Below are 27,894 nucleotides of genomic sequence, written 5' to 3' on the forward strand. Positions count from 1 at the left end.
ACACACACACACACACATCAGTCTGCTGTTCACACACACACACACACACACACATCAGTCTGCTGTTCACACACACACACATCAGTCTGCTGTTCACACACACACATCAGTCTGCTGTTCACACACACACACACACATCAGTCTGCTGTTCACACACACACACACATCAGTCTGCTGTTCACACACACACACACATCAGTCTGCTGTTCACACACACACACACATCAGTCTGCTGTTCACACACACACACACACACACACACACATCAGTCTGCTGTTCACACACACACACATCAGTCTGCTGTTCACACACACACACACATCAGTCTGCTGTTCACACACACACACACACACACACACATCAGTCTGCTGTCCACACACACACACACACACACACACACACACACAACCAGTCTGCTGTTCATACACACACACACACACACCAGTCTGCTGTTCACACACACACACACACACATCAGTCTGCTGTTCACACACACACACACACACATCAGTCTGCTGTTCACACACACACACACACACACACACATCAGTCTGCTGTTCACACACACACCAGTCTGCTGTTCACACACACACCAGTCTGCTGTTCACACACACACACACACACACATCAGTCTGCTGTTCACACACACACACACATCAGTCTGCTGTTCACACACACACACACACACACACACACACACACACACACACACACACACACACACACACACACACATCAGTCTGCTGTTCACACACACACCAGTCTGCTGTTCACACACACACACACACACACACACATCAGTCTGCTGTTCACACACACACACACACATCAGTCTGCTGTTCACACACACACACACACACACACATCAGTCTGCTGTTCACACACACACATCAGTCTGCTGTTCACACACACACACACACACACACACACATCAGTCTGCTGTTCACACACACACACACACATCAGTCTGCTGTTCACACACAACACACACATCAGTCTGCTGTTCACACACACACACACATCAGTCTGCTGTTCACACACACACACACACACATCAGTCTGCTGTTCACACACACACACACACACACACACACACACACACACACATCAGTCTGCTGTTCACACACACACACACACACACTCCTCTGAGGAGCCTCCACTGACATACACACCTCTTCAACAGACCTTTGCTCCTATGGAACAAATGATCCACAAACACACAGCTCTGATACACTCCATCTAGCCTCAACCAATATTCAACAGCCTCTCATCGTGTAGTCTCTGTTTCTGAAGGATAGATGTTCTCTCCCTCTCTGACAGATGGTATGTATATGGGGGGGGGGGGGGGGATGTGTGTTATGGTACACACAGCCCCCCCAGTGGCAGTGATTTGATCATGTGTTTTATACCTTCACCCTAAGAAGCCACCACAACACATGGGTAGCTAGCTGCACCAGTCACTCCTCCCCCGCCTACACAGACCAATAAAAAATACCCTAATCTCTGTACAAATCCCCAAAAGGAACCATTTGCCCTATATCGTGCACTACTTTTGACCAGGACCCATAGGGCTCTGGTCAAAAGTAGTACACTATATAGGAAATAGGACCCAAAAGGGCTCTCGTCAAAAGTAGTGCACTATATAGGGAATAGGACCTAAAATGGCTCTGGTCAAAAGTAGTGCACTATATAGGGAATAGGACCCATAGGGCTCTGGTCTAAAGTAGTACACTATATAGGGAAAAGGACCCAAAAGGGCTCTGGTCTAAAGTAGTGCACTATATAGGAAATAGGACCAAAGGGGCTCTGGTCAAAAGTAGTGCACTATATAGGGAATAGGGCTCTGGTCAAAAGTAGTGCACTACTAATTAGGATTTAAATTGATCCCACACCTTTATCCTGTTCAGGCTTAACTTTTAAATATAATTGAACATGTAACCCACGTAATCCCATGAAGTATTTATTTATCATGAAAGGGCAATCAACTAGTAATGCTGCATACTCCAAGAAAAGAAAAAGGTACAAACCTCACCTTTCTAGTAAAAATGGTTATAAATTGCTGGAGGTGTAGTCACTTTTGAGGACACAAGCTCAAAGTAGAATTATGATACATTTAATATGATGCATTTCTTATTCGTCTAAACTATGAATAAAAGGCCTGAAATAACTCACTATAAGACTTCTCCTTCCTTAGAACTGTGAAATACATATTTGCATATTTAGTGTTAGAGAGAACATGTGCATATATTCTCTCCAAACGTCTGCCTCAATCGCCGTGAACGCCTCAGAGCTCTAAACTTGGCTTCCTAAACTCGTTAGGAACACACCTTTCAGCTCATATTAATATCGTCCGTCTATGACAATGTTTTTTTTGTGTGTTTAAAATCTATTAATTATCTTTAGATTGGCTATAAATAGATCTCTGAATGTGATACAGTGACGAAACAAATCTCTCCTGCTGCGTTATGATCTAAGGATTGCAGGCACATGTGTTGTTTGTGGTTGTGATGTAGGGTTCAGCCAGGACTTGATTGACAGTCAGAAGAGCGAATGAAATGGTAGGAGGGACATCCCAGCCTCCAAGTGGTGTCAGATTTCACATCCTGGTTCACAAAGGCAGAAGAGACATACTCCTGTGTCCGTGAGAGTCAGGGATACCAATCAATTTAATTCCATTTATAAGCAAAGATGTCGGTCAGAACCGGTACTAGAACCACACAGGTACCCTAAACAGGAGACTTTACACGGAAGAGGTTTTAAAGCTGGATTTAAATTCATCCCTCACCTTTGGCCTGTTAGCCTGTTTACTGGTGACCTTTAGCTGCAGACCTAACCTGGCAATATTAAAAGCCTGAGTGAGACGTGAGGGAGGGACTTATCGTTCCATGATGCCTACGTGACATGTGTCCAGGCTGAGCCAATCCAGATGGTCAGAGAACAACAACATCCATTTCTCCCTTCTGCAGTCTGGGTACACTTCTGGAAAGAGGGTGGGACGGAGAGAAGGTTGGATAGAGAGATGGAGGGAGGAGGGACAGACAGGGTGGGATAGAGAGATGGAGGGACAGACAGGGTGGGATAGGGGGCAGTGCCTGTCCTGTTCAGCTAATAGCCCTGGCCTGGACGTAACCCACTGTCAACCCAGCCAACCCACCCCCACCCAGCCTGCTCCACAGTCCTCTCTCTGCCAGGGACTCCAGTCACAACCTGGATTCAAAGCTGCTCTCTCCAGGCTACAAACCTTCCCGTCCAACTCTCCCACAACAGATGGAATTTTGTCCCGTCTCTCCCGCTTCCTCTTTACAGGTCCCTTAAGCTCTCGCTATCCATCTACCACTCCCTTCCATGTGTTTGTCTGTCTCTCTATCCCTCCCTCTCCTCCCTACCTGTGTGATGTGAAGGGAGGGATGGAGGGGGGATAAAGGGAGTGAAGCAGGGTCCTGGTGGAGGGATATAGTCAAGCATCACACTACAGACTGGGCTGGGGACACTCTCCCCCTCCTTCCCTCCCTCTGACTGGCGACACACAAGGGACATGAGAGCCCCGAGAGACTAGAGGGGCTGGAGGCATCGGGATGATAATGTCAACCACAACTCAACACTGCTAGTGCTGAGCTAGCCTCGTTTCACTGCAGACGTGTTACCGATGTGGTTGGGATCCACAGTCAAATGTAAGGCTGGGCTACGCTCCAACTCAGATACTAAACATAGTGGTTGGGTCATAATATGCCAGGAGAGGTTATCAGATATCCCTATCCTAACAGAATCAAAATGTCGTTTTTCATTGGCTAATATAAAAACAGGAATAAATAAGAGGTTTGAGTCAGCGGCACCACGTGTCACCCTGGTACACTGGGCTAGTCGTCACCTTTACCAGCATATTCAGACACTGGGCTAGTCGTCACCTCCACTACCATATTCAGACACTGGGCTAGTCGTCACCTCCACTACCATATTCAGACACTGGGCTAGTCGTCACCTCCACTACCATATTCAGACACTGGGCTAGTCGTCACCTCTACTACCATATTCAGACACTGGGCTAGTCGTCACCTCCACTACCATATTCAGACACTGGGCTAGTCGTCACCTCTACTACCATATTCAGACACTGGGCTAGTCGTCACCTCCACTACCATATTCAGACACTGGGCTAGTCGTCACCTCTACTACCATATTCAGACACTGGGCTAGTCGTCACCTCTACTACCATATTCAGACACTGGGCTAGTCGTCACCTCTACTACCATATTCAGACACTGGGCTAGTCGTCACCTCTACTACCATATTCAGACACTGGGCTAGTCGTCACCTCTACTACCACATTCAGACACTGGGCTAGTCGTCACCTCCACTACCATATTCAGACACTGGGCTAGTCGTCACCTCCACTACCATATTCAGACACTGGGCTAGTCGTCACCTCCACCACCATATTCAGACACTGGGCTAGTCGTCACCTCTACTACCATATTCAGACACTGGGCTAGTCGTCACCTCTACTACCATATTCAGACACTGGGCTAGTCGTCACCTCTACCAGCATATTCAGACACTGGGCTAGTCGTCATCTCCACTACCATATTCAGACACTGGGCTAGTCGTCACCTCCACTACCATATTCAGACACTGGGCTAGTCGTCACCTCCACTACCATATTCAGACACTGGGCTAGTCGTCACCTCTACTACCATATTCAGACACTGGGCTAGTCGTCACCTCCACTACCATATTCAGACACTGGGCTAGTCGTCACCTCCACTACCATATTCAGACACTGGGCTAGTCGTCACCTCTACTACCATATTCAGACACTGGGCTAGTCGTCACCTCTACTACCATATTCAGACACTGGGCTAGTCGTCACCTCTACTACCATATTCAGACACTGGGCTAGTCGTCACCTCTACTACCATATTCAGACACTGGGCTAGTCGTCACCTCCACTACCATATTCAGACACTGGGCTAGTCGTCACCTCTACTACCATATTCAGACACTGGGCTAGTCGTCACCTCCACTACCCTATTCAGACACTGGGCTAGTCGTCACCTCCACTACCCTATTCAGACACTGGGCTAGTCGTCACCTCCACTACCATATTCAGACACTGGGCTAGTCGTCACCTCTACTACCATATTCAGACACTGGGCTAGTCGTCACCTCCACTACCATATTCAGACACTGGGCTAGTCGTCACCTCCACTACCATATTCAGACACTGGGCTAGTCGTCACCTCCACTACCATATTCAGACACTGGGCTAGTCGTCACCTCCACTACCATATTCAGACACTGGGCTAGTCGTCACCTCTACTACCATATTCAGACACTGGGCTAGTCGTCACCTCCACCACCATATTCAGACACTGGGCTAGTCGTCACCTCTACTACCATATTCAGACACTGGGCTAGTCGTCACCTCCACTACCATATTCAGACACTGGGCTAGTCGTCACCTCTACTACCATATTCAGACACTGGGCTAGTCGTCACCTCCACTACCATATTCAGACACTGGGCTAGTCGTCACCTCTACTACCATATTCAGACACTGGGCTAGTCGTCACCTCCACTACCATATTCAGACACTGGGCTAGTCGTCACCTCTACTACCATATTCAGACACTGGGCTAGTCGTCACCTCTACTACCATATTCAGACACTGGGCTAGTCGTCACCTCCACCACCATATTGTGACGACCCTCCCACTCTGTCTACCGTTTTCTCTCTCTTTGCTCTTGTTTCCTTATTAGGATGCCGGTGGGCGGAGTTGGGAGGGTCGTCAGCTACATGGGAAACACCTGGGCCCACTCTCCCAGGATAAATACACCACTTCCCCATTCATGGAAAAAACTCTCTCCAGGCAGACACCTTGATAGATTCGGTTATGTTTCATGGTGCTTTTTGGTTGTTTGTTTTAGCATCTTTCAACACTCTGCATTATCACATTCATGCATGCAAAACATTCACTTACACTACTGATTACTGATTACACACACCATTGTATATTATACCTAGTTTCGTTATTTAATAAATATATTTTGTTACTCCTTATCTCCACGTGGTCTCCCTTTTGTTACGGGCTCTGAGCCGGTTCGTGACAAGTGGGGGCTCATCCGGGAGTAATTGAACGTATTTGTTTGGGAGAACGTGGAGGTACGTGTTTGGTTTAAATATTTTGTTTGAGTTGATAGGCCCAGTATTGGTTGCCTTAGTTGTTTGGTTGGTGTGCTGCGTTGGAGAGAGTACATTGGTTAGTTTCCAGGCCCTGCCCAGCCTGGAAACTCTTGTTCTACTTTCTGTTGGGACATCGGTCTGAGGTGAGTAATCGGCTGTGTACCTCAGTGGGAGATTTGGATAGGGTAGTACTATTTACTACCCGGAGCTATAGCCTTTTACCCCTGATAGGTTTAGCGACGTGTTTCATTTTTGGAATATGTTGGGCATGGTTAATGTTTGTTATTTTTGTGTGGTGTCTGTGGACTGAGCAGTTGTCTCGGGGGCACATCCGTGGCTTGGTGGAATCTGCCAGCGTGCTGGGGGGTTTATTTCCTTGCCAGCGGGCTACAGTGCGTAAATACCCACCGCAAATCCGCATGAAGACTAGGGTTGAGTTAATGTAGGTTTGGGGAAGCTTCGTATCTCATCTCTCTTCTGTGGTGCTCAGGGTGATTGTCATTTCTTGAGTTGTGGTCTGGTGTGCTCAGCAGAGGGGAAGAGTGAGATTTTTTTTTATAACTATGGCGTCTTTTGTAGATGAGTTCATTCGCTTTCCATCAGAGGAATTGTTAGAATTAGGTACTAAAGAACAGCTGTTGAAAATCGCCGAATACTACAAGGTTGAAATTAGTGATAAACGTCTAAAGAATTCTATTAGGTTGATATTGAAGGCCAATTTGATGGAGAGTGGTATTCTTGAAGTTACCACTGGGCCAGCCTCTGCTGAGGAGTCATCTCCCCTTAACGTTACAATGGCCATTCCATCGGTTAGTCCTAGTAGTCTTCTTTTTGAACAGCAGAAAGAACTGCTTCTGTTACAGCAGCAGCATGATCGTGTAAAGTATGAAAAGGAATTAGCATTTAAACAAGATATTGAGTATGCTAAAATCAAGTTGCAACAAGAACGGATAGAGTTGGTTAGGGAAGGAAAGATTTCCGGGGAGAGTTTGTTCTGGGAAGGTGACCCAGATTTACCCAGGGGTCGTTCCTCTTTTGGTCGTGCCCCGGACACATTTGATATTGTTGGGAACTTACGGTTATTACCTCAGTTTAATGAAAAGGACCCTGAGACATTCTTTTCGTTGTTTGAGCGTGTTGCTGACGCTAGGAGTTGGCCTGATTCTGACCGCACCTTAATGTTGCAGTGTGTGCTGACTGGTAAAGCGCAGGAGGCATATTCAGCTCTTACTGTACACGACAGTGCCTGTTATGATAAGGTTAAAACGGCTGTGTTGCAGATTTATGAATTGGTCCCTGAGGCTTACCGCCAACGATTTAGAACTTTAAAAAGGGATGATAAACAGACTCATGTTGAGTTTGCGCGACAATTATCTGTACAGTTTAATCGCTGGTGTTCTGCCTCTGCAGTTGTGACTTTCCAAGGGCTGTGTGATCTGATTATGTTAGAGCAATTTAAGGACACAATCCCTGATCGTATTGCCACGTATATTAACGAACGAAAAGTAAAGAATGTCGCTGCAGCTGCGGTTTTGGCGGATGAGTATGTGTTGACTCACAAAAGAGTCTTTGCAGAGCCCCGTATTCGGAATGAGTGGGGGCGTTCGGATAGATTTGGGCTTCGCTCACCGAGATATTTTGGTTCACGGGCAGAGTTCAATTCAACTCGGGTTGAGCCTGACTCCCGTGGTAAAGCTGACTTTGGGCAAGAGTGTCACTACTGTCAAGGTTCAGGTCATTGGAAAAACGAATGTCCACTTCTCAGATCAAAGGGTGCTTACGCTAAACCTAAGCCTACCGCGTTATCTGCGCCTGTTCTACATCAGTTCATTCATGACTCATTGCCTCAGGTCCAGGAGCATGTGAAAGTACATATTGATCCAGACTATTTACCTTTCATTACGGAAGGTTTTGTGTCTATGTTAGGAAGTAAGGAATTGGTGCCAGTGAAGATCTTGAGAGACACAGGTGCCTCCGAATCGTTTGTGTTGGAGTCTGTGTTACCCTTTTCAGCTGAGACTGATTCGGGGAATAGTGTTCTAATTAGGGGAATAGGTTTGAACACTCTTTCAGTTCCATTGCATAAACTGATGTTAGATTGTGGACTGGTGAAAGGTGAGGTTGTTGTGGGGGTGCGTCCTTCGTTGCCTATTGAGGGTATCGACGTTATTCTTGGGAATAACTTGGCTGGTGAGCGTGTGTGGCCTGTTGCGTTTCCATCTCTAGTGGTTTCCATAAAGCCGTCAGTTGTTGAGATTCCTGAAGAGAGTGTACAGAATTTCCCAGAGGTGTTCAGTGCGTGTGCAGTGACGCGTTCTATGAGCCGCGGCGAACTGGTCACTGTGCCGACTAATGAGAAGTATGCCACTGCTTTCCCTGTTATTCCGTTATCTGTTAACCGCTCAGATCTAATCAATGCGCAACGGACTGACTCCACATTAGAAGAGTTGCGTGACCAAATTGTGCCTGTGGAACAGTTGGGAGATGTCGCCCATGGTTATTTTCTCCAGGATGATGTCCTGATGAGAAAGTGGGTGTCTCATGGTAGTTGTTTTCTAGGGGAGGCGATTAGTCAGGTTGTGGTACCAGTAAAACTTCGTGAGTTGGTGTTGACAACTTCTCACAATGATGTTGCTGGACATATGGGTGTAGGGAAAACATACCATCGCATATTAAGACATTTCTTTTGGCCTAGATTAAAGAGGGATGTTTCTGATTTCATCAAAACTTGCCACACCTGTCAATTAACTGGGAAACCTAATCAAGCTATTAAGCCGGTACCACTGTTTCCTATTCCTGTACTCAGCCAACCTTTTGAGTATCTGATTATTGACTGTGTGGGTCCTTTGCCTCGTTCTAAAAAGGGTAGTAGTTACCTGTTCACTGTGATGTGTCAGACCACAAGGTTTCCAGCAGCCTATCCTCTCCGGTCTATCACGACTAAGTCTGTGTTAAAAGCTTTGACTCAGTTTCTGTCACTGTTTGGAATACCTAAGGTCATTCAGAGTGATCAAGGGTCTAATTTCACCTCTAATCTGTTTGGTCAGGTTCTCCAACAGCTCCATATTAAGCACAATCTGGCTAGCGCCTATCACGCGCAAAGTCAAGGAGCACTAGAACGTTTCCATCAAACACTTAAGTCTTTGTTGAGAAGTTATTGTACTGAGATGGATAAGGATTGGGAGGAGGGGTTGCCTTGGTTATTGTTAGCCGCTAGGGAGGTTTCACAGGAGAGCACCGGTTTTAGTCCAAATGACCTTGTGTTTGGACATAGGGTGCGTGGACTTCTATCTGTTCTTCAGGATGACTGGAAGTCTCCCGAGCCTCCTCAGTCTTTGTTATCGTATGTGTGTGATTTCCGGCGCCGCTTGTATGCCGCTGGCGAAATGGCTAAAGAGAAGCTATCATCTTCACAGGAGAGGATGAAAGGCATATTTGATCGCCGAACTGAGCCACGTCACTTTAGTCCAGGTGACCAGGTTCTTGCTCTGCTGCCAATTGTTGGTTCTCCTTTTGAAGCCAAGTTTCAAGGTCCATATACAGTGGTGCGCAAGTACACTGAGCAAAATTATCTAGTTGCCACTCCAGAACGGAGGAAAGCACACCAGCTGTGCCATGTAAATTTGTTAAAACCCTATTATGCACGTTCCTCAGAGACTGAACAGTGGGAATCTATAGAGGACGGTAAACCTGTTCTTTTGGCTGAAACCGTTATTCCCTTGGATTCTTCTCAGGATAGGTCTACGAATGAGGAGGAAGATGTTCCTGGTCCCGACGATTGCATACTGCAGGGTAGATTGAAAAATTCAGAGACACTGGATATGTTGGGCAGCATTCTCACTCATCTACCCGTTGATAGGCGGGAAGAGATGGTTGGTCTGATTCGGAGATTTCCAGGATTGTTTTCTGATACACCTACACGTACAAACTTGATAGAACATGATATTGACGTTGGAGATGCTGACCCCATTCGTCAGCGGTTCTATAGAGTTTCTTCAGAGAAACTGCGTTGTCTGGATGCTGAGGTCAGGTACATGCTGGAGAGTAAGATAGCAGAGCCTTCTTTCTCCAGTTGGGCTTCTCCCTGTATCTTGGTCAGTAAACCGGATGGGACAAACAGATTTTGTACAGACTACCGTAAGGTCAACAGTGTCACTAAGCCAGATTCATTTCCTCTTCCTCGGATGGAGGACTGCGTTGATCAAGTCGGGGCAGCTAGATTTGTGAGTAAATTTGACCTGTTAAAGGGCTATTGGCAGGTGCCACTGACGAGTAGGGCACGTGAAATCTCTGCCTTTATTACACCCTCTGGTCTGTACTCGTATTTGGTTATGAGTTTCGGACTGCGTAATGCACCTGCCACTTTTCAGCGACTTATGAACAGGGTTATCGCCGGTTTGACAGGGTGTGCTGTTTATCTGGACGATGTAGTGATATATGCAGATACATGGGAGGAACATCTGTTCCGTATTCAAGCCTTATTCGAACGCCTGGCTGAGGGTCACCTCACGATCAATCTGGCTAAATGTGAGTTTGCTCAGGCGACTGTTACATACCTTGGAAAGGTGGTTGGGCAGGGGGAAGTGCGTCCTGTTCGAGCTAAAGTGGTAGCTATTGATGCGTTTCCTCCACCAACTACTAAAAAGGAACTGATGCGTTTCTTGGGCATGATTGGTTATTACCGTGGTTTTTGTAATAACTTCTCTACTGTGGTCGCTCCATTGACAGATATGCTGAAAGCAAAGGCTGTTTACATTTGGTCTTCTCGTTGTCAACACGCTTTTGAAGATGCAAAGAGGTTGCTTACCTCAACTCCGGTGCTGGCTGCTCCTCGCGTGGAATTGTCATTTACCTTGCAGGTGGATGCTAGTCATGTGGGGGCAGGGGCAGTTTTGCTGCAGGCAGATGTGTCTGGGGTTGAGAGACCTGTCAGTTTCTTTTCGAAAAAGTTTAACCATTATCAGTTAAACTACTCGGTCATTGAAAAAGAAGCGGTAGCACTCATCTGGGCGCTGCAACACTTTGAGGTCTATGTCGGGTCGGGGGTAGTACCTATTACGGTCTACACTGACCATAACCCTCTCACCTTTTTGAGGTCCATGATGTGTCCTAATCAGAGGATAATGAGATGGTGTTTATTTTTACAATCATTCCATCTCGATGTGCAGCACATTCGTGGAACGGATAACGTGATTGCTGATGCGCTCTCTCGTGCGCCCTGTTCCTGAATGTTTGTATGGTCAGGTTCTGTCTTTCCTGTCTATTCCGTCCTGGTCTGGGGAGTCTTCTTTCCTCTTAAAAGTTGCTTCCTATGCACTAATGTTGCTGAGGTCTGGGGAGTCTTCTTTCCTCTTAAATGTTGCTTCCTATGTATTAAGGTTGCTGAGGTCTGGGGAGTCTTCTTTCCTCTTAAAGGTTGCTTCCCGTGCACAAAGGTTGCTGAGGTCTGGAGAGGAGGTTGGCTGGGGCAAATTTGGAAGTGGGAACACGTAACCCCTCATCAATTTGGGACGCAAGTGCTGTGTCAGTTTGGGACGCAGAGGCCGGTATGTTGTTCCGGGGTCCTTGTTGGTCCCCGGTTTTATGGGGGGGAATGTGACGACCCTCCCACTCTGTCTACCGTTTTCTCTCTCTTTGCTCTTGTTTCCTTATTAGGATGCCGGTGGGCGGAGTTGGGAGGGTCGTCAGCTACATGGGAAACACCTGGGCCCACTCTCCCAGGATAAATACACCACTTCCCCATTCATGGAAAAAACTCTCTCCAGGCAGACACCTTGATAGATTCGGTTATGTTTCATGGTGCTTTTTGGTTGTTTGTTTTAGCATCTTTCAACACTCTGCATTATCACATTCATGCATGCAAAACATTCACTTACACTACTGATTACTGATTACACACACCATTGTATATTATACCTAGTTTCGTTATTTAATAAATATATTTTGTTACTCCTTATCTCCACGTGGTCTCCCTTTTGTTACGGGCTCTGAGCCGGTTCGTGACAATATTCAGACACTGGGCTAGTCAGTCAAATACCAGGCGGTGTAGAGAGCAGAGTGGGTGGCACCCCCAGGCAGTAACAGTCAGTCAAATACCAGGCGGTGTAGAGAGCAGAGTGGGTGGCACCACCAGGCAGTAACAGTCAGTCAAATACCAGGCGGTGTAGAGTAGAGGTCGACCGATTAATCGGAATGGCCGATTAATCGGGGCCGATTTCAAGTTTTCATAACAATCGGTAATCGGTATTTTTGGGCGCCGATTTTTGTATATTTTTTTTACACTTTTATTTAATCTTTATTTAACTAGGCAAGTCAGTTAAGAACACATTCTTATTTTCAATGACGGCCTAGGAACGTTCTGCCTCGTTCAGGGGCAGAACGACAGATTTTTACCCTTGTCAGCTCGGGGGATCCAATCTTGCAACCTTACAGTTAACTAGTCCAATGCTCTAACACCTGATTACATTGCACTCCACGAGGAGGCTGCCTGTTAGCGAATGCAGTAAGCTAAGGTAAGTTGCTAGCTAGCATTAAACTTATCTTATAAAAAACAATCAATCAATGACTGTCATTGCGCCAATGTGTACTTAACCATAAACATCAATGCCTTTCTTAAAATCAATACACAAGTATATATTTTTAAACCTGCATATTTAGCTAAAAGAAATCCAGGTTAGCAGGCAATATTAACCAGGTGAAATTGTGTAATTTCTCTTGCGTTCATTGCACGCAGAGTCAGGGTATATGCAACAGTTTGGGCCGCCTGGCTCTTTGCGAACTAATTTGCCAGAATTTTACGTAATTATGACAGCATTGAAGGTTGTGCAATGTAACAGGAATATTTAGACTCATGGATGCCACCCGTTAGATAAAATACGGAACGGAATAAACGTTTTGTTTTCGAGGTGATAGTTTCCGGATTAGTCAAAGGTATATGGTTTAGAGAGAAATAGTTGACGCGTTATAATTCCTGTAATAACTTGCGGCTGAACTTGAAAGGGGTTCCTTCGTTATTTTACCGTTCATGTCTTCCATAGAGAATGTCTTGATCTACTTCAAATAAGGTCTGTGTTTCGTGCAGGCTTAAACCGCCTCGACGTTTTGATACCCGTGTAAATCTCACTAGGATAAGGTAACGTTTGTCAACATATTTTCATAAATCCACTCTACAAAAAAGTTTATCTTCGCTTATATTTAGCCAATATTGATCAGAGTTACCTTGTCCTATGGATATCTACACAGTTATACAATTGGCAAGGTGGTGTAAGCCTACACGAAACACAGACCTTATTTTAAGTGAATCTAAAAATATCCTATGGAATAAATGAAGGAACCGCTTTTCAGATTTTGCTAGAAGGTGTCATGGGAATTATGACTCGCACATTGGTTGTCAATTCTTACTATGCCCATTATTAAAAAAGGATTTCCTGCATATAGAAATTAAAGTTTTTGTTTTCAACATTCATCACAGGTAACTTAAACTCTATTTTTATTCAAACAGTTGAGTATTTGTCTCCTAAGCAGACTCTTCAGTATCATTGTCACTTCAGAGCTGTGTGTGTGTGTGTGTATTTATGTATTATATTAAGTTAAAATAAGTGTTCATTGTTCATTCAGTATTGTTGCAATTGTCATTATTACAAAAATGTGTGTGTGTGTGATATATATATAAACATTTATATATATTTTTTTTAATAAATCGGCCGATTAATTGGTATCGGCTTTTTTTGTCCCCCAATAATCGGTATCGGCATTGAAAAATCATAAATCGGTCGACCTCTAGTGTAGAGAGCAGAGTGGGTGGCACCCCCAGGCAGTAACAGTCAGTCAAACACCAGGCGGTGTAGAGAGATAGTATGACAGACAGGCAGGCGGAAAAGCCCAAGTCAATTTCCTCCTCACTGATCTAACCTTGCTGGTGCTTGCCTGCCCGGACACAAGGTTAAGGACCAATCACGTGGACTGAATTAGTTATTGGCTGACCTTCCTTCTTTCTGCCTCCCCCTGCTGCTGCAGGTGACCATGGGTGACATGGTGTAGCAGCCATAACACAGAGACAGTCACACAACCACTTTCCTAGTGTGAGAAATATCTACATATTTATGAGTGTAGATGAATTCTGACTAGAATTCCTCAGCTATATCTAAACATTCTCCTGTTTATATATCTACACAACATTATTGGTGGGTTTGGGTGAAATTAAATCCCTTGGGCCTTTCCACGGTAAAGACTAGAACGAGACAGCGCCAAGCCCCTGATGGTTAACATGTCATCTCCATCTTAAAAGAAGATCTTTTAATACCACTTCTTAAAATCTACATCAGAAAATATATACATGTTGTGTTTTAATCACTACACATGCATGTTGTTTTTACGGCAGGGCTAGTGTAGCAGGGTAGGAGACGTGAGAGCGGCGCTTCATTTGCATGTATTAGCATGACATTAGCATGCAGAACAATAGGTCTGGGAGAGGAACCGCTGCCTGCCGTTAGGATCCTTCAGGGGGACGCAGATCAGAAGTGGTAGGCTTGAAGCTGGACGATGTTATTAAGCATTTGATCAAAGGCTGACTCATCAGCCTAACCTGAAGGAGGTCTGACGCTAACTGCGGAAGGGAAGGCTGGATGGGTCTAAGGCTAGTTGGAGGAAGAGAGTGGAGGGCTGGAGCTAACTGCGGAAGGGAGGGCTTGGACGGAGGAAGGCTGGGCTTGGACGGAGGAAGGCTGGGCATGGACGGAGGAAGGCTGGGCATGGACGGAGGAAGGCTGGGCATGGACGGAGGAAGGCTGGGCATGGACGGAGGAAGGCTGGGCATGGACGGAGGAAGGCTGGGCATGGACGGAGGAAGGCTGGGCATGGACGGAGGAAGGCTGGGCATGGACGGAGGAAGGCTGGGCATGGACGGAGGAAGGCTGGGCATGGACGGAGGAAGGCTGGGCATGGACGGAGGAAGGCTGGGCTTGGACGGAGGAAGGCAGGGCTTGGACGGAGGAAGGCAGGGCTTGGACGGAGGAAGGCAGGGCTTGGACGGAGGAAGGCAGGGCTTGGACGGAGGAAGGCAGGGCTTGGACGGAGGAAGGCAGGGCTTGGATGGAGGAAGGCAGGGCTTGGACGGAGGAAGGCAGTCTAAGTGGACTTCTACTCCTTTCGGTGTTTTTGTGCAATTTAATCTCACGCAGCTTTCATGTTCAGTGTTTATGCTGTTTAGCTAAGGACAATGCCTTGGTTTGTGGAGTAAACCCTGTCTTCAAGGCTGGTGCTTACAGGGTGACTGCAGTGTTAGGCAAGATCTGACTGGAGAAACTCCTTTAAAGAGTTGGGAGTTGAGAGAGCTTTGCTCTGTCATTATCTCCAGACACAATGTCTCCTGACTGATTCACTTTAAAATACAAAGAGGAAGACACACACACACCTCTATACTTGCAGGCAAAAGACCACACACACACACACCCCTCCCGACACACACGTTTTACTGAGCAGATGGCCGACCAGGGCACTCAGGTGATGTGCCATAGAGCCTACGGTCTTGTCTGTGTGTCACATTTACTAAAAGACAGCTGCTGGCCTCCCCAGTCCAGACAGAGACCATCTTACTAATGTGACCCGTTTCAGGGAACTAGGCTTATGTCGCCCGTCACTCCTTCACAGGAGAGCCATGTCAACATTTTACTTTTTATAAAAATACTTTTTTGGGGCAGAAATGCCTTGTGGAAAATGTGAACTTCCACGTACCTTAATAACAAACTTGTATAACATCTGTAAATACGAATAAAATAAATAACATGATCTGCTAAGTAGGTGTGGATAATCCTATCTACCGCAGCTTTAAAAAATAAATAGATACTGAAGAACTTGCGCTACTGCAGTTAATAGCGCTATCGACAAAGCTCAGTGGGAAAACGTTGTGATGGACTACTTTATGCAGGATGATTGTGCCATACCGACTCTCTCTGATAATGAATCAGACAATCCCTGATTTAGGTATAAAAAAAACATTTTCATTGAACCAGAGATTGTAGTCTTCTGATGACAACGGTGGAGAGGAAACATTGTCGTTGACACGGAACAAGTCGACCCAGTTTTAGAATCAGCGGAATGCCCGGTGGAAGCAGAGAGATTATTGCCACATGCGGAGAGATTCCAAAAAGAGAACACTGAAAGAAAGCTGTTGTATAAAACACCCGTCTCCGGATTACATCTTCAAACTAAGGGCAACCATGGCAACCATGACGGAGCGGGAGAAACATTCATCCACGTATACGGTTAAGAGTCTAGCTACATTTTCAGATATTATACATTTAAAAGCCCACTGTTAGCTAGCTAACTAGCGTTAGCTGGCTGGCTTGCAAACGTTACGTATACGATCTGTGTATAGCTAACATTTGCTCTATAACGTCTGTGTATAGCTAACGTTAGCTCTAGAAAGGGCCCCCCCCCCCCCGAGTTCCTGAGTTTAACAACAGAGTTGAATTCAATTTTTCCCCGTCAGATGTCTTTATTTTATGTTTGAGTTCCTAGTTGTTTTGAACGCAGCATTAGAGTTGGGATTATGGTTCATTGTCTAGCTAGCTAAAGACTCCACTATGCAAGTAACCATTTCACTGTACCGTTTACATATTCTGTATCCTGTGCATCTGACGAATAAACGTACGATTTTATTTGATATAGTGTGTGTTTACCAGAGAAGGTAATATGAAGAACAACATGATCTGCATCAAAGTCAGATTAGGATCCAGGCAGAGGACTAGATAAAGGGTATTTTAACTACTACCCCCTCCACACCCACCCCTCTGCCCCGTCCCCCCTCCACACACCTATTCCTCTGCCCCGTCCCCCCTCCACACCCACCCCTCTGCCCCGTCCCCCCTCCACACACCTACTCCTCTGCCCCGTCCCCCCTCCACACACCTATTCCTCTGCCCCGTCCCCCCTCCACACCCACCCCTCTGCCCCGTCCCCCCTCCACACCCACCCCTCTGCCCCGTCCCCCCTCCACACCCACCCCTCTGCCCCGTCCCCCCTCCACACACCTACTCCTCTGCCCCGTCCCCCCTCCACACCCACCCCTCTGCCCGTCCCCCCTCCACACCCACCCCTCTGCCCGTCCCCCCTGCCCCGTCCCCCCTCCACACACCCACCCCTCTGCCCGTCCCCCCTCCACACACCCACCCCTCTGCCCGTCCCCCCTCCACACACCCACCCCTCTGCCCGTCCCCCCTCCACACACCCACCCCTCTGCCCGTCCCCCCTCCACACACCCACCCCTCTGCCCCGTCCCCCCTCCACCCATCTGTCCCCCCTCAATACCTGGTGAAATCCGTCATCTCCATCATGATCATACACATCTGTTTGGCCAGGACGATGATGTCGTTGCCGGAGTCGTCCCACTTGGACACCTCAGCGTCCAGCTTGCTCTTCTCCTCCTGGAAACTGGCCACCTGCTCAGCGATCTTAGCCTTCTGCTCCTGGGGCAGCTGGGCCATGATAGCCTGGTAGAGGAGAGAGTTATAGAACAGCACACCGAGCCGTTAAAGCCTGGTAGAGGAGAGATGAAGGAGAGAAGAGATGAATATAAAACATTACACTGGGCCATAAATGCCTGGGTATGGAGAGAGTTACACTGGAAGATAAGTACCAGGACACCACACACTACCGCACAATACAGGCCGCTACCGCACAATACAGGCCGCTACCGCACAATACACGCCGCTACCGCACAATACAGGCCGCTACCGCACAATACAGGCCGCTACCGCACAATACAGGCCGCTACCGCACAATACAGGCCGCTACCGCACAATACGCGCCGCTAGCGCACAATACGCGCCGCTAGCGCACAATACGCGCCGCTAGCGCACAATACGCGCCGCTAGCGCACAATACAGGCCGCTAGCGCACAATACAGGCCGCTAGCGCACAATACAGGCCGCTACCGCACAATACAGGCCGCTACCGCACAATACAGGCCGCTACCGCACAATACGCGCCGCTACCGCACAATACGCGCCGCTACCGCACAATACGCGCCGCTACCGCACAATACGCGCCGCTACCGCACAATACAGGCCGCTACCGCACAATACAGGCCGCTACCGCACAATACGCGCCGCTACCGCACAATACGCGCCGCTACCGCACAATACGCGCCGCTACCGCACAATACAGGCCGCTACCGCACAATACAGGCCGCTACCGCACAATACGCGCCGCTACCGCACAATACGCGCCGCTACCGCACAATACGCGCCGCTACCGCACAATACAGGCCGCTACCGCACAATACAGGCCGCTACCGCACAATACGCGCCGCTACCGCACAATACGCGCCGCTACCGCACAATACAGGCCGCTACCGCACAATACGCGCCGCTACCGCACAATACAGGCCGCTACCGCACAATACAGGCCGCTACCGCACAATACACGCCGCTACCGCACAATACACGCCGCTACCGCACAATACACGCCGCTACCGCACAATACAGGCCGCTACCGCACAATACAGGCCGCTACCGCACAATACAGGCCGCTAGCGCACAATACAGGCCGCTACCGCACAATACAGGCCGCTACCGCACAATACAGGCCGCTACCGCACAATACGCGCCGCTACCGCACAATACAGGCCGCTACCGCACAATACAGGCCGCTACCGCACAATACACGCCGCTACCGCACAATACACGCCGCTACCGCACAATACAGGCCGCTACCGCACAATACGCGCCGCTAGCGCACAATACACGCCGCTACCGCACAATACGCGCCGCTACCGCACAATACAGGCCGCTACCGCACAATACAGGCCGCTACCGCACAATACAGGCCGCTACCGCACAATACAGGCCGCTACCGCACAATACAGGCCGCTACCGCACAATACGCGCCGCTACCGCACAATACGCGCCGCTACCGCACAATACGTGCCGCTACCGCACAATACACGCCGCTACCGCACAATACACGCCGCTACCGCACAATACACGCCGCTACCGCACAATAAACGCCGCTAGCGCACAATAAACGCCACTACCGCACAATACACGCCGCTACCGCACAATACAGGCCGCTACCGCACAATACACGCCGCTACCGCACAATACACGCCGCTACCGCACAATACGCGCCGCTACCGCACAATACGCGCCGCTAGCGCACAATACACGCCGCTACCGCACAATACGCGCCGCTACCGCACAATACAGGCCGCTACCGCACAATACAGGCCGCTACCGCACAATACAGGCCGCTACCGCACAATACAGGCCGCTACCGCACAATACAGGCCGCTACCGCACAATACAGGCCGCTACCGCACAATACAGGCCGCTACCGCACAATACGCGCCGCTACCGCACAATACGCGCCGCTACCGCACAATACGCGCCGCTACCGCACAATACGCGCCGCTACCGCACAATACACGCCGCTACCGCACAATACGCGCCGCTACCGCACAATACGCGCCGCTACCGCACAATACGCGCCGCTACCGCACAATACGCGCCGCTACCGCACAATACGCGCCGCTACCGCACAATACACGCCGCTACCGCACAATAAACGCCGCTACCGCACAATACACGCCGCTACCGCACAATACACGCCGCTACCGCACAATACAGGCCGCTACCGCACAATACAGGCCGCTACCGCACAATACAGGCCGCTACCGCACAATACGCACCGCTACCGCACAATACGCGCCGCTACCGCACAATACGCGCCGCTACCGCACAATACACGCCGCTACCGCACAATACACGCCGCTACCGCACAATAAACGCCACTACCGCACAATACACGCCACTACCGCACAATACAGGCCGCTACCGCACAATACACGCCGCTACCGCACAATACACGCCGCTAGCGCACAATACAGGCCGCTAGCGCACAATACGCGCCGCTAGCGCACAATACACGCCGCTACCGCACAATACGCGCCGCTACCGCACAATACAGGCCGCTACCGCACAATACAGGCCGCTACCGCACAATACAGGCCGCTACCGCACAATACAGGCCGCTACCGCACAATACGCGCCGCTACCGCACAATACGCGCCGCTACCGCACAATACGCGCCGCTACCGCACAATACGCGCCGCTACCGCACAATACACGCCGCTAGCGCACAATACACGCCGCTACCGCACAATACACGCCACTACCGCACAATACACGCCACTACCGCACAATACACGCCGCTACCGCACAATACACGCCGCTACCGCACAATACGCGCCGCTACCGCACAATACAGGCCGCTACCGCACAATACGCGCCGCTACCGCACAATACGCGCCGCTACCGCACAATACACGCCACTACCGCACAATACAGGCCGCTAGCGCACAATACACGCCGCTAGCGCACAATACACGCCGCTAGCGCACAATACACGCCACTACCGCACAATACACGCCGCTACCGCACAATACGCGCCGCTACCGCACAATACAGGCCGCTAGCGCACAATACACGCCACTACCGCACAATACACGCCGCTAGCGCACAATACACGCCGCTACCGCACAATACACGCCACTACCGCACAATACACGCCGCTACCGCACAATACAGGCCGCTACCGCACAATACACGCCGCTAGCGCACAATACACGCCGCTACCGCACAATACACGCCACTACCGCACAATACGCGCCGCTACCGCACAATAAACGCCGCTACCGCACAATACAGGCCGCTACCGCACAATACACGCCACTACCGCACAATACACGCCGCTACCGCACAATACACGCCGCTACACACTACTGTACAACAAACTGGTCACTATTACTCCTGTTTACATGTATATATTACCATTATTATCCATTTATCCTGTTACTGGTCACTATTACTCAGTAGCTCTGTCAGGAGGAATGGGCCAAAATTCACCCAACTTATTGTGGGAAGCTACCTGAAACATTTCACTCAAGTTAAATAATTTAAAAGCAATGCTACCAATTACTAAATGAGTGTATGTAAACTTCTGACCCACTGGGAATCATTCTCTCTACTATTATTCTGACATTTCACATTCTTAAAATAAAAAGGTGATCCTAACTGACCTAAGACAGGGAATTTTTACTAGGATTAAATGTCAGAAATTGTGGAAAAACTGAGTTTAAATGTATTTGGCTAAGGTGTACGTAAACTTCCGACTTCCAACTGTACATACGAGCCTCTGAACTCATGGACGACTCGCGTTAGCTCCCAGACCTAACGCCGTCGCTTTAGCACGGAGAAGAAAACGCCGTCAGGCACATACCAAAAATCGCCATTCCTTTTAAGTTTTTATAAATATGGCTTTTCTGGTCAAGTCCTAATGCTCTTGAATGAATTTCCTCGTTTTCATTCCTAAGGCTTAGATGAACCGCAGACGCCTCGAAGGTCAGCTCCAAAAACACTTTGTAGAGAAACCCATGCAGCTAAACAGGAAGACGTGATAGAAAACACAATAGGATGATTGTAGTTCAGTTGGAAATCAGAACGGTCTACGTTACTGATGCATAACAAGAGGGCTAATGAGGTCACGCCGTGCTTCCACACCGACTAACATATTTCTCACCAATGTAGCCCCCTCATTTGGCCAATGAATGGATGTATTAATACAGCCATTACCAAGGCAACAGAGGGAATATTTAAAGAGAGCGTGTCTGTGCAAGATGTCTACTCTGTGGGCCGTCTCTCTGGGTGATGTGGGTCTACTCTGTGGGCCGTCTCTCTGGGTGATGTGGGTCTACTCTGTGGGCCGTCTCTCTGGGTGATGTGGGTCTACTCTGTGGGCCGTCTCTCTGGGTGATGTGGGTCTACTCTGTGGGCCGTCTCTCTGGGTGATGTGGGTCTACTCTGTGGGCCGTCTCTCTGGGTGATGTGGGTCTACTCTGTGGGCCGTCTCTCTGGGTGATGTGGGTCTACTCTGTGGGCCGTCTCTCTGGGTGATGTGGGTCTACTCTGTGGGCCGTCTCTCTGGGTGATGTGGGTCTACTCTGTGGGCCGTCTCTCTGGGTGATGTGGGTCTACTCTGTGGGCCGTCTCTCTGGGTGATGTGGGTCTACTCTGTGGGCCGTCTCTCTGGGTGATGTGGGTCTACTCTGTGAGTGGTAGGGCAGTGGTTGAGGTTGTGAACAGTATTAAACTGGAGTGCTCTTCATTTCCTTCCAACACAGCTCAGAACAGGGTAGTGTGCCAAATGGCACCCTATTCCCTATGAAGTGCCCTACTTTTGACCAGAGCCCTACGGTTAGCGCAATATACAAGTAATAGGATCCGATTTGAGAAACAGGACAGAGTATAGATAATACAAACATGGAGAGCAGAGGAGCCATGACATCTACAGCATTTACGATATATTGTTAAAGAAATCATAATATCATGAATGCAGTCACTAGCCAGGCTGGAAGCATTACAGAACTCTAATATAATAAAGGTAACCAGGCTAGTGATGGTTACTCCTCTAACATGACTGATTCCAAAATGGAACCCAACCAGTGCCGTCATTCCAAAATGGAACCCAACCAGTGCCGTCATTCCAAAATGGAACCCAACCAGTGCCTGCATTCCAAAATGGAACCCAACCAGTGCCGTCATTCCAAAATGGAACCCAACCAGTGCCGTCATTCCAAAATGGAACCCAACCAGTGCCGTCATTCCAAAATGGAACCCAACCAGTGCCTGCATTCCAAAATGGAACCCAACCAGTGCCGGCATTCCAAAATGGAACCCAACCAGTGCCGGCATTCCAAAATGGAACCCAACCAGTGCCGGCATTCCAAAATGGAACCCAACCAGTGCCGGCATTCCAAAATGGAACCCAACCAGTGCCGGCATTCCAAAATGGAACCCAACCAGTGCCGGCATTCCAAAATGGAACCCAACCAGTGCCGGCATTCCAAAATGGAACCCAACCAGTGCCGGCATTCCAAAATGGAACCCAACCAGTGCCGGCATTCCAAAATGGAACCCAACCAGTGCCGGCATTCCAAAATGGAACCCAACCAGTGCCTGCATTCCAAAATGGAACCCAACCAGTGCCTGCATTCCAAAATGGAACCCAACCAGTGCCTGCATTCCAAAATGGAACCCAACTAGTGCCTGCATTCCAAAATGGAACCCAACTAGTGCCTGCATTCCAAAATGGAACCCAACTAGTGCCTGCATTCCAAAATGGAACCCAACTAGTGCCTGCATTCCAAAATGGAACCCAACTAGTGCCGGCATTCCAAAATGGAACCCAACTAGTGCCGGCATTCCAAAATGGAACCCAACCAGTGCCGGCATTCCAAAATGGAACCCAACCAGTGCCGGCATTCCAAAATGGAACCCAACCAGTGCCGGCATTCCAAAATGGAACCCAACCAGTGCCGGCATTCCAAAATGGAACCCAACTAGTGCCTGCATTCCAAAATGGAACCCAACTAGTGCCTGCATTCCAAAATGGAACCCAACTAGTGCCTGCATTCCAAAATGGAACCCAACTAGTGCCGGCATTCCAAAATGGAACCCAACTAGTGCCGGCATTCCAAAATGGAACCCAACCAGTGCCGGCATTCCAAAATGGAACCCAACCAGTGCCGGCATTCCAAAATGGAACCCTCTCTCAGACACACACACACTTTGGAAACTATGTAATACATTTACATAAGTATTCAGACTCTTTGCTCAGTACTTCATTGAAGCACCTTTGGCAATGATTACAGCTTCAAGTCTTCTTGGGTATGACGCTACAAGCTTGGCACACCTGTATTTGGGGAGTTTCTCCCATTCTTCTCTGTAGATCCTCTCAAGCTCAGTCAGGTTGGATGGGTAGCGTCACTGCACAGCTATTTTCAGGTATCCTCCGAGATGTTCGATGGAGGTCAAGTCTGGGCTCTGGCTGGGCCACTCAAGGACATTCAGAGACTTGTCCCGAAGCCACTCCAGCGTTGTCTTGGCTGTGTGCTTAGGGTGGTTTTCCTGTTAGAAGGTGAACCTTCGCCCCAGTCTGAGGTGCTGAGCGCTCTGGAGCAGGTTTTCATCAAGGATCTCTGTACTTTGCTCCGTTCATCTTTCCCTCGATCCTGACTAGTCTCCCAGTCCCTGCTGCTGAAAAACATCCCCACAGCATGATGCTGCCACCACCATGCTTCACCGTAGGGATGGTGCCAGGTTTCCTCCAGACGTGACGTTTGGCATTCAAGCCAAAGAGTTCAATCTTGATTTCATCAGACAGGAGAATCTTATTTCTCATGGTCAGAGTCCTTTAGGTGACTTTTGGCAAACTCCAAGCGGGCTTTCATGTGCCTTTTACTGAGGAGTGGCATCCGTCTGCCCACTCCACCATAAAGGCCTGATTGGTGGAATGCTGCAGAGATGGTTACCACAGGTGGACTCCAATCAAGTTGTAGAAACATCTCAAGAATGATCAATGGAAACAGGATGCAGCTGAGCTCAATTGAGTCTCATAGCAAAGGGTCTGAATACTTATGTCAAAAATATATTTTTCTTTTGGCAAAAAAAATTCTAAAAACCTCGAAAAAATTGTCATTATGGGGTATTGTGTTTAGATTGATGAGGAACAACAATTATTTAATCAATTTAAAAAAAAAAAGGCTGTAACGTAACTAAATGTGGAAAATGGGAAGGGTCTGAATACTTTCCGAATACACTGTATAGTGGATAGTGTACTACTTTTGACCATTTGGGACCACCAATGTCAACAGTGATTTGTCGTAGCATTCGCGCTGCGCCAAACTAAATACACAATTCATGAACTAATCCAGTTGAATTGGCTAGACGGCCAAAGTCACTAGCTAATATTCTGATTGAATAACTCTGGTTTATGAGCCTCTGTTATGGGTTCCATGTTAACCAGATTGGACCTAAACCAGTAACCTGGACTTTCGAGTGGCTACTACACCGTAACAGAAACATTGAGCCCAGATATACACTACTGTTTTAACTTAAGCATGCTTGGCTTCCTGGAAATGTATGGGAGTTTACATAGTGAGTCAAGGCAGTAAACGAAGGATATTGAAAAGACTTTCCTGTAAATGTTATGGATACTTATACTGGGTTCACAGTGGAGTGGGAGCCAGCGAGGTAAGAGGAGCTTCATTAAATATCAGAACATCATCAGTGTCTGTCTGAATGGAAGTCCAGACTATCACAGCCAGTCCTGATTCACTCCCTATCCCTTCCCCTTGGCCTTACATGATGTCAGATCTGGCCTGGCAGCTAGTATGTGAGAGGGGGGAGTCTAGATATCCATGTCTGTCTGAATGGAAAGTCCAGACTATTTGTGAGGGGGTCAAGGGAGTCTTGGCGTGAACAAGGTGCATTACTCACTGAGACGGCCTGTAGAGGGGGTGGAGGAAGAGAGGAGTGTGTGGACTCACCCTGGCGCTCTGGCCCGCGATAAGCTGGTCATCTTCTGTCTGAACACTGGTCCTGCTGCGAACATCAAAGTCCTCCGTCTCAAAGTCAGAGTCATCCAGCTCTTCAGGAGTCTACATGAGAGGAGAGAGAGAGAGGCAGGAGAGGAGAGAGAGAGAGGCAGGAGAGGAGAGAGAGAGGCAGGAGAGAGAGAGAGGCAGGAGAGAGAGAGAGAGAGAGGCAGGAGAGAGAGAGAGAGAGAGGCAGGAGAGAGAGAGAGAGAGAGGCAGGAGAGAGAGAGAGAGGCAGGAGAGAGAGAGAGAGGCAGGAGAGAGAGAGAGAGGCAGGGGAGAGAGAGAGAGGCAGGGGAGAGAGCGAGAGGCAGGGGAGAGAGCGAGAGGCAGGGGAGAGAGCGAGAGGCAGGGGAGAGAGCGAGAGGCAGGGGAGAGAGCGAGAGGCAGGGGAGAGCGAGGCAGGAGAGAGAGAGAGGCAGGAGAGAAGAGGAGAGAGGCAGGAAAGAGGGAGGAGGGAAGAGGAAATGAACAGGGAGATGTGGAATGAGGAGGAAAAGGGAGGAAAAGGGAGAGAGAAAACCAAATTAGAAAGAAGTGTGCGTGGTAAAGAGCCGTTAGAGCAGCATGATGCATGACAAATGCCCCGGTGCTGCCAGCCACAGCAGAGGAACGTCTTCCTCCTCTCTTCCACAGCAGCCTGCCACGCTAAATTCATTAGTAAATGAAGTGTAATGTCCTGTCCTTTGCATTTTCAGAGGGAAAATGAAGCTAGGCGCTAGTATGAAACATAGCAGGAGTAATACTGCTTCAATCATACCATCACCCGGCATCATTAGAGGTGGTGGTGGGAGACAGGTAGAGGTTTCTAGTGAAGAACACTACAGACAACAGCCTGCATGGTGGCATATCCTGGATGTGTGGCTCGGTGGGTGAGATTTGGTAAGAGGGTGGAACTAGCAAGGTCAAGGGTTCAATTCCCTCAGGGATCACATTTGTATTTGTATTTATTATGGATCCCCATTAGTTCCTGGCAAAGGCAGCAGCTACTCTTCCTGTGGTCCGGCAGAAATAAGGCAGTTATACCATTTTTTTTAAAATTACAACACATTCATTACAGAATTCACAACACACTAAGTGTGTGTATAGTGCGTATGTTGTGTGTGTGTATGCGCCCATGTCTGTTAAATGCACATGGTGTCTTCACACAGAGGAATCATTTACGTGCAAGAGTAGAGTGTCAATTCACAAACAGTTGTATTGGTTATGTTTGCTATGTAGCCCGTGTTAATTATTAGTGTTCCTGTTGACTCACCTTATATGTCCTACGGGAGCCACCGTACCTGCCTGCTCTAAACCGTTAACTCACGAACGTGAGGACAGTTGTAGCTAGTACACCCGAGCAGTTTATAAAGAATTTAGCTAGTCTAGTTGGTTCTACAAAACACTACTCTCTCTTTAAATGGGAGTTTGTGTAGTTTTCCCAGTCGTAGCCTGTCTAGGCTTTATGCCTGTGATGAAAATGAACACAGGTAGGAACAATGTTTTCACAAATATATCCTATATGACTGATAAACCTTAGCTTCCAGCCCAATACATGTTAAACTCCATCTTTAGTCAATTGGCATAAGGAAGTTCATACTTCCTCTTCTACAAACGACCCACGCAATTCATCGTCATATTTCACCAGCTCCGCAGTTGACACACTGTCCGTTTTCTCTCATTGATTCCTGAGCATTCCATTTCCATCGTGTTCACATGAAAAAAAAACATGTTTCTTTTGATTTGGGTTTTAAGTGGCTTGGGTAAAAGCTGCGGCTAAGTGGCATAATTATAATATTGATTGCAATCCTCCAACCCTTTTTCCTTGTCCACAGCCCTGGCCTGAACACTAGTCGTGTAACAGACATCTCTCCCTTCCTGAATGCCAAACATGTAACAGACATCTCTCCCTTCCTGAATGCCAAACATGTAACAGACATCTCTCCCTTCCTGAATGCCAAACATGTAACAGACATCTCTCTCTTCCTGAATGCCAAACATGTAACAGACATCTCTCCCTTCCTGAATGCCAAACATGTAACAGACATCTCCCTTCCTGAATGCCAAACATGTAACAGACATCTCTCTTCCTGAATGCCAAACATGCAACAGACATTTCTCCCTTCCTGAATGCCAAACATGTAACAGACATTTCTCCCTTCCTGAATGCCAAACATGTAACAGACATCTCCCTTCCTGAATGCCAAACATGTAACAGACATCTCCCTTCCTGAATGCCAAACATGCAACAGACATCTCTCCCTTCCTGAATGCCAAACATGTAACAGACATCTCTCCCT

The 27,894-nt window shown here is 48.3% G+C and overlaps 1 protein-coding gene across 3 annotated transcripts in view; it reads right to left on the minus strand.

Moving 5' to 3' along the window:
* ctnna1 (catenin (cadherin-associated protein), alpha 1) overlaps positions 1-27,894 on the minus strand; it is a 252,692-nt gene that overhangs the window by 35,162 nt on the left and 189,636 nt on the right. For all 3 annotated transcript variants that reach the window (XM_039012640.1, XM_039012638.1, XM_039012639.1), the window contains exons 15-16: positions 25,565-25,675; positions 17,488-17,669 (exon numbers count right to left, since the gene is read on the minus strand). In XM_039012640.1, coding sequence (XP_038868568.1) covers positions 17,488-17,669; positions 25,565-25,675 — 293 coding nt within the window. The remainder of the gene's footprint in view (positions 1-17,487; positions 17,670-25,564; positions 25,676-27,894) is intronic.

This window comes from Salvelinus namaycush, chromosome 17 (genome assembly GCF_016432855.1).
Source record: "Salvelinus namaycush isolate Seneca chromosome 17, SaNama_1.0, whole genome shotgun sequence".
Classification (NCBI taxonomy): Eukaryota; Metazoa; Chordata; class Actinopteri; order Salmoniformes; family Salmonidae; genus Salvelinus; species Salvelinus namaycush.